Source organism: Chiloscyllium punctatum, chromosome 1 (assembly GCF_047496795.1).
Source record: "Chiloscyllium punctatum isolate Juve2018m chromosome 1, sChiPun1.3, whole genome shotgun sequence".
Classification (NCBI taxonomy): domain Eukaryota; kingdom Metazoa; phylum Chordata; class Chondrichthyes; order Orectolobiformes; family Hemiscylliidae; genus Chiloscyllium; species Chiloscyllium punctatum.
The window spans coordinates 97,189,111-97,206,328 of NC_092739.1; the positions used below are offsets into that span (position 1 = coordinate 97,189,111).

At 40.8% G+C, this 17,218-nt stretch overlaps 1 protein-coding gene across 1 annotated transcript in view; it reads left to right on the forward strand.

The window, feature by feature from the left end:
• The first annotated feature begins 339 nt into the window (after nucleotides 1-339).
• LOC140482402 (interleukin-6 receptor subunit beta-like) overlaps nucleotides 340-17,218 on the forward strand; it is a 53,805-nt gene continuing 36,926 nt past the window's right edge. Inside the window, exons 1-6 of the mRNA XM_072579874.1 lie at nucleotides 340-394; nucleotides 8,528-8,602; nucleotides 9,865-9,982; nucleotides 11,943-12,112; nucleotides 13,406-13,563; nucleotides 14,062-14,221. Of these exons, the coding sequence (XP_072435975.1) occupies nucleotides 8,536-8,602; nucleotides 9,865-9,982; nucleotides 11,943-12,112; nucleotides 13,406-13,563; nucleotides 14,062-14,221 (673 nt within the window). The 5' untranslated portion in view covers nucleotides 340-394; nucleotides 8,528-8,535. The remainder of the gene's footprint in view (nucleotides 395-8,527; nucleotides 8,603-9,864; nucleotides 9,983-11,942; nucleotides 12,113-13,405; nucleotides 13,564-14,061; nucleotides 14,222-17,218) is intronic.

A 17,218-nucleotide genomic window follows, 5' to 3' on the forward strand; every position in this document is an offset into this window, starting at 1 on the left:
AAACCTACACTCTGCTTTCTTATGGTATGTTTAATTGTGAGGTACGTGCCCTGACAACTAAAAGGAATTACCAAAAGGGAAACTACAGCAATATTTCTTCCCAGAAATAATGATAACGTATAGCTATTGATGGAAAAAAACACAGCTGTTACTGGAAATAATGAAGCTGCTGCCAGGGCTCCGCCACTTTTTTTAAAAAGCCTCAATCTCAGCCAGTTATGGGAGGTGCCACTAAACTATAGCTTGTGTTGATTGATAGTTGTACACAGCCTCCTATTGGTTAAACACAGAATTCCCAAACTAGGAACTGGTCGTTTTGGAATAAGCTTTTGAGATCGTTTCATGACTTCTGAAACCCAGCTATTTTTGCAAACCTGACTGACATAAGACAGAGGTTTGTAGCTTTTTTTATCATTTGACTATACAGTATTTCTTTAACTATTAATAATTAACTAGTTCTTCTTGTAGCTATAAATTAGTTTTATACTTTGTTGGAACTCCAGCATTTTAGTGGACAACTGCCTAATAATATTGGTGATTTTCTCTAAAATATATTGCAACAAAGAATTGAAGTGAAGCCATGTCAACTGGGAAGAATAGATAGGTACTCCTATCTTTGCTACCTGGCTGCTAAGAACATTTCACTGAAAAATTAGACAAATGTCCAGGATTTCATCGATTTTACTTCAGGCCGTCAGGAAGCTGCATCTTATCTGGTTAGGATCTTTCAGTACTGTTTTGGCTCAGAAATTATCTTCTTGGACTGGAAAATTGCCAGTACCATTTATCTCGCCTGCCCTTCCTAAATAGTATAACAAAGTTAGAGATGTTATTTTACAGTAATTTTTAGGACATTATTGGACCGTGCTATTAAGGACAGATTAAAACTTAGACAACTATGAACTTCAATTTGGAACAAATAAGTCATATCAAATTAACCTAGTTGGATTATTAAAAAGAATTTAACAATAAAATATAACTAATTAGTCAATCTTATGTATATGAGCTTCCAGAAGCCATGCAATATGAGTCTGCTTCGGAGACTGTTGACAAAAATGAGAGATTGTGGATTTGGAATAAACCTATGAATATGTATATGTGGAATTAATCTGAAGGTTGGAAACCCAGATTTGGAATCATGAGTATGTTGTCTAATTGCTAATTTGTTGAATGGCGTCTGTATACAGACCTCGACTTTTCACGGTCAATAATTGAGTTAGAATAAAGAATGGCAAGCTATACAACAAAATTTGCTGCTAATGCCAAGTTTGGTGACAGAGTAAATAGTGCAAAAGATACTTCCTAAATGAGGAGAAGCTAGGAACTATGCAAGTTGAGAGAAATTTAAGAGTTAAAGTAGAGAAATAATAAAATTTGCAGACAGCTCCAAAACATTATGAGAATGTTGAGCTCTATCTCAAGTGAGTAAGTATAGAGAGAGTTGGAAAAAATGTCAGTTTCTTAAATCTCCAGATCCCATTTGAGATGCATCCAGTCCTGCTTGCCACAATCTATCGATATTGAACTAAAAAGTGGTCACAACATGGATTCTTCTGAATGTTACATATACCAAAAGAGTTAACTTATGAGAAAATATTGCATAAATTAGGTTTGTAAATCTTTCGAGAAGATAAAGAGATGTTGCAAAGTGTAGTGATTGTAAAGAGGTCAGCCAGGTGGACCTCATAGAATATCAGTTCCTTGTTTGGGGCTGTTAATCTGGTCCGATCAGGGTGAGCTGGCCAACAGGTATAAACAGGAGTGTGAAGTGAAGGAATAGTTATCATCCTCTAAGGTGCTGGCACACAATGATCCAAGCGAGGTCTGGTACTGACATGCGATGCCTCCCTGTATGGCTTCGGGGAAGTAATAGCTCATAGATAGCCCAATGCCCAATAGTGTGTACAATCATGACATGCAGAATGTAAATATGGCCAGAGAGAGAAGAAAGGTTTGATGGTAATACTTGGAGTCAGGAGGTTCCATCGATACCTTTACTACTAAGGCCTACTCATAGAAGACAAACAGTGCAGCCCATAGCTTCAGGATGAATTCAGCATAGGCTCTAATGCGAAGTGTGAATAATTGCAAATTGGAACACCGTCTATGAGGCCAAGTAACACATGTGTCGCCTCCCGCTGACACATACACCACCGGTGATACGACCACTGTAAGAATCCGGAACAGTTTTAAATTTTCTGGACACACATCCGGTCGCAGATGACAAATATCAGACTTTGGATGCAGAAAGATCTGGCCCTGGCAAAACTGAAACAGCTGGTGCTGATGGGAGAAACAAAAGGGCCATGACAACCAGAATCAAAACCTTTTTGGATCCGGAAATACCAGCTCACAGTAGGGGAAGGCATATTATGGTAAGCAAGAGTGATTGCACCGAGTAAAGGTCATTGCCAGATACTGGCTGAACTCCACCCCAGGGTCATCCAGGAGTTTCCAAAATGAAGAAATGCCTGATGGTCAGAAGTTGGGAGGTCATGTTGCGACTGTACCGGACGTTGGTTAGGCCACTGTTGGAATATTGTGTGCAATTCTGGTCTTCCTATCGGAAGGATGTTATGAAACTTGAAAGGGTTCAGAAAAGACTTACAAGGATGTTTGCAGAGTTGGAGGATTTGAGCTATAGGGAAAGGTTGAATAAGCTGGGGCTGTTTTCCCTGGAGCATCAGAGGCTGAGGGATAATCTTAGAGAGGTTTATAAAATCATGATGGGCATGGATAGGATAAATAGACAAAGTGTCTTTTCTGGGGTGGGGGAGTCCAGAACATAGGTTTAGGGTGAGAGAGGAAAGATATAAAAGAGACCTAAGGGGCAACTTCTTCGTGCAGAGGGTGTATATGTATGGAATGAGCTGCCAGAGGAAGTGGTGGAGGCTGGTACAATTGCAACATTTAAAAGGCATCTGGATGGATATAAGAATAGGAAGGGTTTGGAGGGATATGGGCCGGATGCTGGCAGGTGGGACTAGGTTGGGTTGGGATATCTGGTCGGCATGGACGGGTTGGACCGAAGGGTCTGTTTCCGTGCTGTACATCTCTATGACTCTATGACATGCATATACGATTGGATGCATTTGTGGGGCAGTACCCAGAATGCCATCAAGAATAAAAATTACGTCCAGCAGCTCCCCAACATTTGTGGGAATGGCCAATACATTGTGGACTCAGTTACACATCGATTATGCGGGTCATCTCATGGGCTCGATGTTCTTAGTCATTGTAGACACCCACTCAAAATAGCTGGAGGAGCATAGAGTTCAATCACAGGGATGACAATAGAAAAAACTTTATGCATCATTTGCAATAACCAGACTCCTGGAAGTGTTGGTTACATATAATGGGCCATCGTTTACCAGCAAGGAGTACCAGTATTTCCGAAAGTTTAATGATATTCGTCATACAAGGACAGCTCCATACCATCCATCATCCAGTGATCTGGCAGAAACAGCAGTCCAAACTTTGAAGGCAGGCTGAAAGAAACTGCCTACAGCTTCACTCCATACCAAACTGCCCATCTCCTATTGATTATGGGGCCATCTCTCATGCAACTACAAGGATAGGTCCAGCAGAGTTACTGAGGGAGAGAAGACTACGCACCAGGTTAAATCTGATCTTCCCAGATCTTGGGGGAGGTGGAAGCAGCGTCAGGACTACCAATGCCAGACACAAGACCCCGCTAAGCGAGAAAGACAGTTTACTTCAGGGGATGAAGTTTGGATTAGGAACCATGGGAATGGGCCTGCATGGGTAAGAGGCATGGTCAACACAAGGTCAGGTTCAGTGATGTATAAAACTTGGGTAGGTGTGATGTTTTTTAAAAAGGGTACAAAAGAAATGCCAAAAAATCATAGGTTGTTAGTTAGTCTTACTTCAGTAGTGTGCAAATTGTTAGAATCAATCATGAGATTCCGGATAAATTGTCACTTAGAAAGGCGTGGACTAGTTAGAGGTAGTCAGCATGACTTTGCTTAGGGAAGGTCATGCCTTGCAAATTTGATTGAATTCTTTGAAGAAGTGACAAGGAGGATTGATGAGGGTAGTGCAGTAGATGTTGTCTACATGGATTTTAGTAAAGTATTTGACAAGGTCCCACACGGCAGACTGGTCAAAAAATTAAAATCCCATGGGATGCAGGGTAATGTGTTGAATTGGGTTCAAAGTTGGCTTAATGGCAGGACACAAAGCATAATGGTTGATGGCTGCCCTTGTGAATTGAAAGCTGTTTTAAATGGTGTCCCACAGGGTTTGGTGTGGGACTCCTGCTGTTTGCTTTGGACTTGAATGTTGGGGCACGATTGGGAAATATGCAAAAATTGGCCATGTAATAGATAATGTAGAATATAGATACAACTCCAAAATATTATAGATAGGTTCGTGAAGTGGGCAGGGAATTAGCAGATGGAGTTCAACTCTGCTAAGTGTGGGGTATTGTATTTAGGGACGTCAAACAGTAAAAGGGAATACACAATATATTGAGAGGGGTAGATGAAGTGGAATATATTGATGTGCAAATGCACAGGTCTCTAAAGGTAGCAATACAGATAGATAAGATTGTAAAGAAGGCGTACAGTATGTTCTCCTTCACTGGCAGTGGTATAGAATGCAAAAGTAAGGATATAACGACCGAAATGTGTAAGACATCGGCAAGGCCACAACTGGAGTATTGTGTGTAGTTCTGAACACCACATTATAGAAAGGAAGTAATTGCTCTGGAGAGTGCAGAGGAGATTTACTCAAATGTCGCCAGGGCTGGAGAATTGTAACTATGAAGAGAGATTAGAGAGGTTAGGGTTGTTTTCCTCAGAACAGAAAAGGCTGAGGGGGTGACAGGATTGTGATATACAAAATTGTGAGGGGTAGAGAGAGAGTAGACAGGAGTAACCTGTCAAAAACTAGGAATCATAAATTCAAGCTAGGGTTTTGAAGGATAAGAGGACATGTGACGTAAAGCATTTTCATTCAGAAGGTGATGGGTGTCTGGAATTCGCTGCCTGAGTTGAAAAAGGATGTGGATCTGCACTTTAAGTGGTGTAGGCCGCAGGGCCACGGGCTGTGTGCAGGAAGATGGGATTAGGAAGAGCATCTAGGTCAGTATAGATAACTTGGGCTGAAAAGTCCCCTTCTGTGCTGTATCATTTCTATGTATCTCTGGTTCTAATTATTTCCTCTGGTTCAGCAGCCCAGAACAAGTGGACACAACCTGGAACCTAGAGTTGGCCATTCAGGACTGATTGCCTGTAGCACACTTCTTCACACAAATGGTAGCAAAATCTGGAATATTCAGGCCTTTCAATTGAAAATCATACCACTGAGATGGATAGAGTTTTCTTAGGCAATGGTATTGAATATGGTCAAGGCCATTATAGAGTTAGGATATAGATCACCCATTATATTACTCATTGGCAGAATAGGCTTGAAGGGCCGAATGGTATGTTACTGTTTCACAGGAACAAAGAAAATAGGAGCAGCAGTAGGCTATGTGACCTCTCAAGGTCTACCATTCAACTCTATCATTTAAGCTCAATTCTATTCGACTAGATCATTTAGGCTCAAGTCACTAGCTACCTAAAGAAGGATCAGTGCTCTAAAAGCTTGTACTTCCAAATAAACCTGTTGCACTATAACCTGGAGTTGTGTGATTTTTAACTTTGTCCACCCCAGTCCAACACCAGCACCTGCACATTATAACTCCTAAAGGGCCACCCTTTATTTTAATACATTTTTCCCGAGTTCGACACAGCTCCAGCAAACCCAACCAGCAGAAACATCCTTCCTTCAGCTACATTGTCAAGCCAAGTAATAACTTTATATAGAAACATGAAAACATAGAAAATAGGAGGAGTGGTAGGCCATTCGGCCCATCAAGTATGCTCCACAATTCAACATGACCATAGTTGATCTCCTATCTCAGCTCCATGTTCCTGCTCTCTCCCCATAACCCTTCACATCATTAATCTCTTGAAACCTATTTGATTTGATTGTTTGTGGTCACATGTACCTAAGTTCAGTGAAAAGTTTTGTTTTGCGAGCAGTACATGCAGATCATAACAAACAGATCATAAGGTGCTTGCAGCGAGGCATGCAAGGTTACAGCTGCACAGAAGGTGCACAAAGCAAGATCAACATTATTTGAAATTAGAGAGTCCATTCAGCAATCTAATAATGCCAGGGAAGAAGCTGTTCTTGAACCTGCCTGTGTTTAAGCTTCTATCTCCTTTGCCTGACGGAAGAGGTTGGAAGTGAGCATTACTGAGCTGGGAGGGGTCTTTGATGATGTCGGCAGCCTTTCCACGGCAGCAAGAAATGTAACTGGAGTCCATAGACAGGAGGTTGACTTCTGTGATGGTCTAGGCTGTGCGCACAACCTTCTGTAGTTTCTGAAACACATTCAGTGATTTTGCATCCACAGTTTTCTGTGTGGTTCACCCACCCCCTGTGTGAAGACAGTCTTCCTCATATCAGTCCAAAATGCCCCAACCACCTGTCCTGAGACCATAGCCCCTTATTGTGGAGCTCCCAGCCAGGGGAAACATTATTCCTGTACCTAGTCTGTCCAAACCTGTCAGAGCTTTTATATGCTTCAATGAAATAAGACCATAAGACTTAAGACCAGTAGTAGGACCCCCAGCCCATCAAGTCTATTCTGCCACTCTCAAAATCCTGGCTGATCTGATAATCCTCAATGCCACGTTCCTGCATTTTTCCTATAATCCTTAATCCCCTTACTAATTAAAAAATCTGTCTATCGCAGCTTTAAATATACTAATATTCCAAAAATGTGCAGCTTAGGTGAATTGGTCATGCTAAATTACTCATAGTGTTTAGTGATGTGTAGGGTTAGGTGCATTAGTCAGGGGTTAATGCAGAGTAATAGGGTAGCTGAATGGGTTTGGGTGGATACTCTTTGGAGGGTCGGTGTGGACTTGTTGGGCCAAAGGGCCTGTTTGCACACTGTAGGGATTCTATGAAATTAACAACTCAGTCTCTACTGCTCTCTGCAGTAAAGAATTTCACATAATCACAACACTCAGAGAAGAAATTCTTCCTTGTTAAATGTGTGACCCCTTATACTGAGATTATGTCCTCTGGTCCTCGACTCTCCCACAGCAGGGAACGTTTTTGTCAAGTCCGCTAAGAATCTTGTGTGTTTCAAAAAGGTTGCCTCTCATTCTTCCAGACTCCAATGAGTTGTTATCTTTACTCTATTTTAACACCATTAATTTGATTCAATCTTCTCCCTCTCAAACTGGAGAGTGAATTCTGTCATATTGTGGTCACTGCCTTTTAGGGGTTCCTTCACCTTCGGCTGCCTAGTCAAGTCTGCCTCATTACACATTACTAAATCCAGAATTGCCTGTTTCCTAGTGGGCCCTACCACAATTTGCTCCAAAAGAACAACTTGTAGACATTCCACAAATTTCTGGTAGGAGAGCAGTAGTGAGGGGTGAGACAGGGTTTCAGTTTAATAGCTACCTAGGATTCACAATAGGTTTCTAATCCCCTAACATTTCCTGGAGTAACTATTGTGAAGTCAATCAGAACACTCCAGAATCTCTTGAAGGGTCTTTCTCAGGAAATCCAAACACAGAGGAATTCCCTGGCAAAAGTTTCAATTTCCTAGCAATTCTTTAGGAGTCTAAGGATTTCCACGCACTTTCATTTGTTGGACAAGAGGTGGAATACCAGGGATGAAATGCTGGGCTTGGATAAAGTGCTGGCTGAGCCAAGGCTGGAACTTTGTGTACAACTCTGGTAACCTCATTACAGGATGGGTATCATTGGTCTGAAGCAAATCATAGAATAATATGGTTTTACAGCACCGAGAGAGGCCCTTCAGCCCATTGCGTCCTTGACAGACATCAACCACAGATCTACTTGAATCCCATTTTCCAGCACTTGGCCCATAGCTTTGAATGCCAAGGCACTTCAAGCGTTCATCTATATACTTATTAAATGTTAAATGTGGGTTCTTGTCGTGACTTTGAGGTGTTGAATTCTACCCATCACCCTATTGGTTAAAAAAAGGTCCTTTGGCAAAAAATAATGCTACAGCAGACATTGCATGGTTAGAGCGCTGACTGAGGTGAACGCTTCTGTGCTAATGAGGTACTGGGGAGATATGCAACAATATTGCTGGGCTTGAAAATTGCAGCGAAGAGGAAAGCTTGAATAACTAGAGTTGTCATCCTTAGAATTTCTTCAGTTCCTCCTTCATTTTTGACCTCCTGTCCCCTAACATATCCGGAAGGTTGTTTGTGCCCACCTTTGTGAAGACAGATCCTAAGTGTTTGTTCAACTGGTCTGCCATCTCTTCGTTGTCCATTATGAATTCACTTCACAGGCATTCAAGATTCCAAGTCTGCTTCTGCCAGCAAGAAATAGGAGGAAATATTCCTGAGATATGTTCTTTTTAAATGCTGGTTTCTTATTAATGTTGTACATCAATTTACATTAGAGGTAGCAGATATTGAATTTTTGCAAAAACAGTGAATTGTGTTTTGTTTTTCAGTGGTTAATATGTGGCATCCAAGGGATTATGTCAGATGGCTAACCTGTCTACAATTCAGTGTATGCTTGTGTAGTGGTAAGTGCTACCCAAATGAAGTGGGTGCTTTCAATCTGCATCAAATCTGGTAGCTTAGTCAGTTAAATATTAGACAGGCTGCATAACAAGTCTTAACAGGAAATCAAGAGCGTCAACTGGTTAATACAAATGATGTGAGTAAACTGTCACCAGCTGAATAACAAGTGATCTATGAAATGATTACCGGCAAAGACTTATTATTCAGCTTGTCAACATTCTACTCACGCTATTTGTGCTTATCAGTTATAAATTTTAATTACCTAGAACTATCTTGCCATTTTCTCTCTGCCTATATATTCTGTGCCTGGGCGCTTCTCTTCAGTTCACTTGACAAAGGAGCAGCAAGTTGAAAGCTTGTGATTTTAAATAATGTTGGATTATAACCTGGTGTCATGCGACTTCTGGCTTTGTCCACTCTAGTCCAACACCAGCATCTCAACATCATAGATGCAAACAACTGTAATTCATCACCATTTCTTTTAAAATAAGCTTTATAAATTTCTGTGGCTGATAACCCAGACTAGGTACACATTTTCTACTGATTTAATAAAAAGATACAAAGTTAAAAATCACACAATACTAAGTTATAGTCCGACGGGTTTATTTGGAAGCACTAGCTTTTGGAGCGCTGCTCCTTCATCCGGTCACAACCACCTTATGAAGGAGCAGCGCTCCAAAAGCTAGTGCTTTCAAATAAACCTGTTGGACTATAACCTGGTCTTGTGCGATTTTTAACTTTGTACACCCCAGTCCAACACTGGCTGCACCAACTCATAAAAAGATACAGGCAGCTTTAGCAGAGTAGGAAAAGCACGATAGGAGGAAGTGTTAAAATACAAACTTTAACAGTGCAAATTAAAGGGACACATGCCTTAAGGGCAGGGAGCCAGAAAAAGATTGCTTGAGATGTGTAACAAAGGCTACTATAATAATTACATGGCAATTCTTGAATCTTGCAATGAATAGGTTAGTTTATTTTGTCTATCACGTTTAATTAAAATATCAGTTATGTTAAATGGGTATTAACAATCAACTACAAAAACAGTCATTGCTGGAACAGCTCAGCACGTCTCATAGTATCTTTGGGGTTGATTTTGGGGTTGAGTGACCCTTTCTCTGAAGAACATTACAAAATGTAAACTCTGATTTCTCTCCACAGATGACCTGTTGAACTTTTCCAGAAATTTCTGTTTTTGTTTCTGATTTACAATATCCGCAGTTCTTTTGGTTTTTATTAAAAATCAACTGTCCTTTCTCTCCAGGCCCACCCGAGAAGCCCTCAAATTTGTCCTGCATAACATATTATGATAAAAATATGACTTGTAGGTGGAATCCAGGAAAAGACAAACACATCACAAGCTCATATCAACTGAAGTTGTTGTGGGTATTTAATTTTGCTAATTTTATGAATAAGCATAGACATAAGGTCTGATGTAAAAAAATTGTACAGATAGTGAATAAAATTAAAGAATTTGTATGTATATAAAACCATTCACAATCTCCAGATAATCCAAAGCATTTATAGACATTGGAAGTGATCAAGGCTGCTGGCTTCGACGTAATAAATGGATCTCCTCTTCTGCAGTGGTGCTGATTCCTATTGCTGTCTGTGCTGGCTATAGCAAACACCATTTGAACACAGGGCCTTTGATAGGTCAGGGCCAAGAAAAGGAACTCTTGACTGAGGATACTGCATTCCCAACCTGACAGGGCACAATGTTTAAGGCAGTTGAGATGAACCGACTCCCTGTAACTGAAATCACAAGACCCTTGTATCTGCAGCTTTGTCAAATCTTTGCTCTTGCATTTCCATCAGACTTAAGACCATAAAAAAGATTGTTCAGCCCCTAAAAGGAGCTCTGCCATTCAATAGAATGATGACTGATCCGACATTCCTCACTCTCCTGCCATTGCCCCATAATTCTTGATTCCCCTCCTGATCTGAAGTTCCAAAGATTCACAAAACTCAGAGAATAAATTCCTCCTTATTTCAGTCTTACACTGACCACTCCTTAGTTCTGAGACTCTGCCCTCTAGACCTAGACTTGCCCATGAGGGGGAACATCCTTTCGGGATTTACCCACTCAAGGTCCTTAAGAATCCTTAATGTTTCAACAAGATCATCTCTCATTCTTCTAAACTCCAGTGAGCAGAGCCCCTACCTGTTTAGTCTTTGCTCATAAGGCAATCCCTCCAGCACAGGGATCATCCTTGTGATCCTTCTCTGAACTACCTCTGATGAAATAATATCTGTCCTTTTTAAATAACGGGACCAAACCTGCTCACAATACACCAGCTGTGATCTCCCCAGCACCTTGTACAGTTGAAGTTAGACTTCCCTTCCCTTATACTCCAACCCTTTGAAATGAAGCTCTACATTCATTATCCTTCTTCATTGTCCACTGCACTTGTGTGCTAGCTTTCTGTGTTTCATGCATAGGTAACCTGCAAGTCCCTCTTTGTTGCAGCTCTCTGCAGATTTTCTCCATTTTAAATAACGTTCTCCTCTTCTCTTCTCCTTTCTAAAATGAACAATTTAAAGCAGGACTGAACTGGAAAGTCTGTCTATTTTCAGAATCTCATTTTCTAAGCTCATTTTTGGAGAATAGCTCCTTGGGTGTCAAGACAGAGGATGGCTCTGGGGAACATTACCCCACTTTGGACAGAATCTTGAGGTGCCCTTAAAGGACTGGTTGGTGGTCTACTGATGTCCCAGGGCCAGCCAAGCAGATGCCAATGATCAGGGGCTTGAACCCTCCAGTCGTGGTGTCATGGTCGCCTGAGGTAGCACTTCGTGCTGTTGGGTTCCTTCACTGAGACCTGGAACCTCCAGAAATGAACCCTGTCCCACCTCCGAGGAGTTGATTGGAATACTACTCTGATGTAACTGGTGGATGCTACATGCAGCAAAGGATTTTTCTAATGATGACAAAATGCCAACACCCTAGTAAAATGGCTGCCAACGTACCAATTAATTAGCTGCCCATCTCTCATTTGTGGATGCCTTTCTGCTGCTAACAAATCACCAGCTGGCATAGACAATTTTCTTCTGTTGCCTTTTTCCACCCTTCCTGCCTCCCAGCCTACTTCGAATGACCTTCTAAATTCATCGCCAATGAATCAAAAAAATAGAAGAGTAAATTAGAGGAAACTTCACACAGGAAAAGATATGCATTCATTAAACAACGAAGATGTTAGAACAGGTTGACTCCTACCTACTATAGTCAAGATTAAATTGTGATCTTTCTGAATTAGATGACAAATCAAAAAGTAGAGCCAATGTTACTGTAAATCAGTCCAAGGCATATTTTGTAACCATCCATTTACTCCTTTTTTATAGCATTCCTTCAATTCCTTTACAAAGTTGCATTCCAGAAAACTCCAAGAACTCATGCACAATTTTTTATCCAGATCTTCGTTATTATGTTGATTATACCATTTGGGTGGAGGCAAAAAATAATTTTGGGAAAACGGACTCAGATCACCTAGTGTTGGACATAATGAATTCAGGTAATGTGGTAACTGTATGTAATGAGAAGCTATCCCAGAAATAACAACCTGCAAAAGTATTATTGTGATATTGTATATAATATACTAAATTAATAGAAACATAACAAGGTTTAATGTGTCAGTTATTGTAGTGTAATAAATCTTATGGTTATATACAAAATATTGGGCTAAATCTTCCAAGAATTGGCACTCACTGTGAGATTGCCACTTTGCTCTCAATTGTTTATATAACAACAGGGGTGTGCATTTCCGGCCAGGACTTCTAGTCCTGCCTCCTTTTAGAGCAGTGGCTGCCATATTGTACAAATTTTTCATTTCTGATCATACTGGATACTTTGAGGCTTTTGAAAGCTTTACAGTGTGTCAGTGAATGAATGTGAGTGAAATAAGTGGTAAATTAGATAGAATGGTGAATAGGTTGGCAGAATTTTAATGGCAGAGTGACAGGGTGCTAGGATGTGTTGGTTAATAATATGGAAAGCATCATAGAGTAATAGGAGGGTGAGACTGGATCAAGAGGCGCCATGACATCATGAATGAGATAGAGGGTTGAGGATGTTAGAAATACGGGTGTATTTGGATGGTATGGGGAGGTCGATGGTCAGAAAAGGTTGGTGGATCGAGGCTTCAGAGAATTGGATGGTCAAGGGACTCAGGTGGGAGTCAGGGAGTCGATTGAGTGTGGGGGAGGAGCAGGAGGGTCCTTGCTGCGACTCAGTGAGGAATCGGAGATGTAGTTTGTATAATTGTCCAGGAGGTGGACATTACTTTAATCTGTCTAATGTATCCTGGGTAACTGGGAGAAAGTGAGGACTGCAGATGCTGGAGAGCCAGAGTTGATAAAGCATGGTGCTGGAAAAAAGCACAGTAGGTCAGACAGCATCCAAGGAGCAAGAGAGTCAACGTTTCAGGTGGGACCTGAGTCCTGAAGAAAGGTCCTGCCCAAAACGTTGACTCTCTTGCTCCTCGAATGCTGCCTGACCTGCTGTGTTTTTATCCAGCGCCATGCTTTATCATTGCTGGGTGACTATCCAGGTAAATAAGTGAGATCTCTTCCAAGTCTCCAAATTTAACTCAAGCTGGACACTTTCACTCAGGGTGTCAGGGGGCTGGGAGATTACCTATCAGACACTTCCCAGGAAATTTCCATGGAGCCATGGATGGATGTCCATGGCGTTCCGATACATATCTTTGAAGGTACATTTGGTCTCCAATTATCTGCGGACTTGAAGATTTAGGCCAAAATGCATTTCAAGGATTTAATGTATTATCTTTTGAACTCATTTTATTTAGTCAAGCCTGAACCCATTTTTATCACGTCAATACAACCTGGTCATGGTTTGAGCAGATCATTGATCGTGAAATGGAAAAACCCTTTGAAATTACCAAAAGTGTTTCCATTGAAATATCACCTCCGATATCGAATGGCTAAGACTGCAGACTGGATTGAGGTACAGTACTTCAACTGTTCATCAGTGGGAAAAGAGTTAATGAAAATGCTGAAGTTAAGAAAACTTTTGTTTATTAATAGATCTCTGAAATGTTTAATGCCTCTTAATGGCACTTAGTTTCAGAGTAATTAATTATCTCTTGAAGCTATAAAGAATTGAAATCTTAAATGTTAATCTTTCCTTTACTGTGTATTAGCAATGAATCTTCAGACTTGCTTTAATAGTTATGGTTGAAAAATTGAGCTTTCTATCATTCCGCTTCTTTCAATTGAGTGATCTACTTTCTTCTCCCCGTGACCACGGATATTTAGACACAGTTTTACAAACAAGTGGCGCATGCGTTGAAGGAAATTTTCATCCAGCCAATTTGGTTTTGGTTTGAAAAGGTCCTAATGCACAATCCAATCCCCTTTAGATGGTCACTGAGACATCATTGTAGAAATACAAATTTGAATGCCCTTCAACCAATACGAGAGTTTTGTTTTCCTTCTACTTTAGGCTGATCAAAATGAAACATCTCATCATGCAGAGTTTTTCATGATTAAAGGCCTAAGGCCATTTACAAAGTATATTGTGGCAATCCGTTGCGTGAAACAGGATGGAAAAGGTTATTGGAGTGATTGGAGTTTGGAGAAAACAGGAACTACTTCTGAAGATCGTAAGTAAATAATAAAATCTGTTTCTATTGACACCATTTACATTGTGTTTGATGGAATTAAAAACTGCAAGTAACTCAAAGACAACTAGAATTTTAATTAACTTTTTTTTACAGTCATATTGCTGTCTAACATTTAAAGTCCCTAAACTAACATTGTTGGCTACATAATAATGGAACAGCAAATCCAATACTGCAAACTGGCTGACATAATTACCGTGTAAACAGAAATCTCTATTTCTGCTCAAAGATTGACTATTCCCAACTTTGTACTGAAATAACATGTGCACCACACAAGTGCCAATCAATGACTATAGTCAACAAAAAGAGTATCTAAGCTTCAATAACCTTGACATTCAATGATATTACCACTACTATCAACATCCTGGGTATTACCATTAACTAGAAACACAACAGGGCTCACCATACTCATACTGAAGCTTGAAGTGTGAGTCAGAGGTGAGGAATCCTTCAGCAAGTACCTTACCTCCTTATTTCCCAAACCCTCTCCACCACCCACAGTTCACAAGTTAGGAGCGTAATGAAATACTCCCTATTTGATCAGATGAGTGTAGCTTCAACAACACTCTAGAAGCTTGACACCATTTAGGACAAAGTAGCCCACTTGAGTGGCACGACATCCACAAAGTTCATTCGCTCCACTACTGACCCTCAGTAACAACACTGTATAAGATCCATAAAATGCGCTGCAGAAATTCATGAAGGTTCCTTCGTGACAGCAGCTTCCAAACCCCTGTCATCTAGAAGGACAAGGGCAGTGATACACAGGAACACCATGCCTTGCAAATTCCCCTCCAAGTGTCTCACCACCCTGACTTGAAAATATACCACCATTCCTTCAGTATCATTGGATCAAAATCCTGGAACTTCCGCCCTAACAGAATTATGTGTCTACTCACACCAAACAGATTAATGCAGGTCAAAAAAACAGCTCACCAACAATTTCAATAGCAGTTAGTGGTGGGCATTAAATACTGCTACCTCCTCATTGATGCTCACATCCCATGAGCGAATAAGAAAAGTTAGCATTAATTTTCTATTTATTGTATTTCTATTGGAATGTGTAACAGATATATAATTCATCCTACTGTTCTATTTATTGTCTTGAAACCATATATGGGGGATGTTGACTTTATCTCACAATGTAATCTAGCCAACCAGAGCATAGAGTCATAGAGATGTACAACATGGAAACAGACCCTTCGATCCAACCTGTCCATGCTGACCAGATATCCCAACCCAATCTAGTCCCACCTGTCAGCACCCGGCCCATATCCCTCCAAACCCTTCCTATTCATATACCCATCCAAATGCCTTTTAAATATTGCAATTGTACCAGCCTCCGCCACGTCCTCTGGCAGCTCATTCCATACATGTACCACCCTCTGTGCCCCTTAGATCTCTTTTATCTTTTTCCCCTCTCACCCTAAACTTATGGCCTCTAGTTCTGGACTCCCCAACCCCAGGGAAAAGACTTTGTCTATTTATCCTATCCATGCCCTCATGATTTTGTAAACCTGTATAAGGTCACCCCTCAACCTCCGACGCTCCAGGGAAAACAGCCTCAGCCTATTCAGCATCTCCCTATAGCCCAAATCCTCCGACCCTGGCAACATTCTTGTAAATCTTTTCTGAACCCTTTCAAGTTTCACAACATCTTTCCAATAGGAAGGAGACTAGAACTGCACGCAATATTCCAAAAATGGCCCAACCAATGTCCTGTACAGCTGCAACATGATGACCCAACTCCCTACTCAATACTCTGACCAATAAAGGAAAGCATACCAAGGAAAGCCTTGTTCACTATCCTATCCACCTGCAACCTCACTTTCAAGGAGCTATGAACCTGTACTCCAAGGTCTCTTTGCTCAGCAACACTCCCTAGTGTGCAAGTCCTGCTAAGATTTACTTTCCCAAAATGCAGCACCTTGCATTTATCTGAATTAAACTTCATCTGCCACTTCTCAGCCCATTGGCCCATCTGGTCAAGATCCTGTTGTAATCTGAGGTAACCTTCTTCGTTGTCCACTACACCTCTAATATTGTGTCATCTGCAAACTTACTAACTGTACCTCCTATGTTCGCATCCAAATCATTTATGTAAATGACAAAAAGTAGAGGGCCCAGCACTGATCCTTGGGGTACTCCACTGGTGGAGGTTCAACTGAATTTAATAACTATCCTTGTTCCTCAACGTCCACACCAAGATTGTATCCCATAAATCAGCAATTACTTAGACACAGTTTTGGTTTATCATCAAGTGAAGAGAACATTTTTAATATTGTTTATATTGATCTTAATTAAGGTGAGTGACTTCGAGTCATAGAGTTTTTGCAGCACTGAAAGACGCCCTTTGACCATGTTCTCTCCAATCATTAAATATCCATCTCCTCTAATTTATTTTCCAACATTTGAATTGTGGCCTGATGTGCTGTGGTGTGTCAAATGTTCATCTCAATGCTTCATAAACATCTTGAGGGTCCCCCTGACTTGTTATGCCATAACTTGTCATGATAAACGTCATGGTGGATCCTGTGAGACCTCATGTTGAATCTTCTGACCTTGACGTTCTGCAGTTACAGGCCCAATTTTATTTAGTAATTCTGTGAGTTTTAAAGACCACACTATTTTTTGGTAGAATTGGAAAGATTAGTATCAGGCCTAGAGATCTATGTTATTGTTGGAGACTATCAATTGGGTATGAAGACTAAAGCCTACAAAGTTCATTGACACCATTCAGCTCCCTGCCACCTAGGACTCACCAGATTGTTCATAACCATGATGCCATTTTTGACCCTGATTTGAATACCTAACCACACACCTGCAGCATCATTAATACAAACCATCTCTGTCTGACGCAAGTGCTCCTTAAACCCTCACCAATGCATTTTTTTACATTTAGGTTTCACTATTCCACTATGCATCTGGTCAGCCTCTCAGGATCTATGTTGGGTAAACTTGAGGGCATTCCAAACTCTG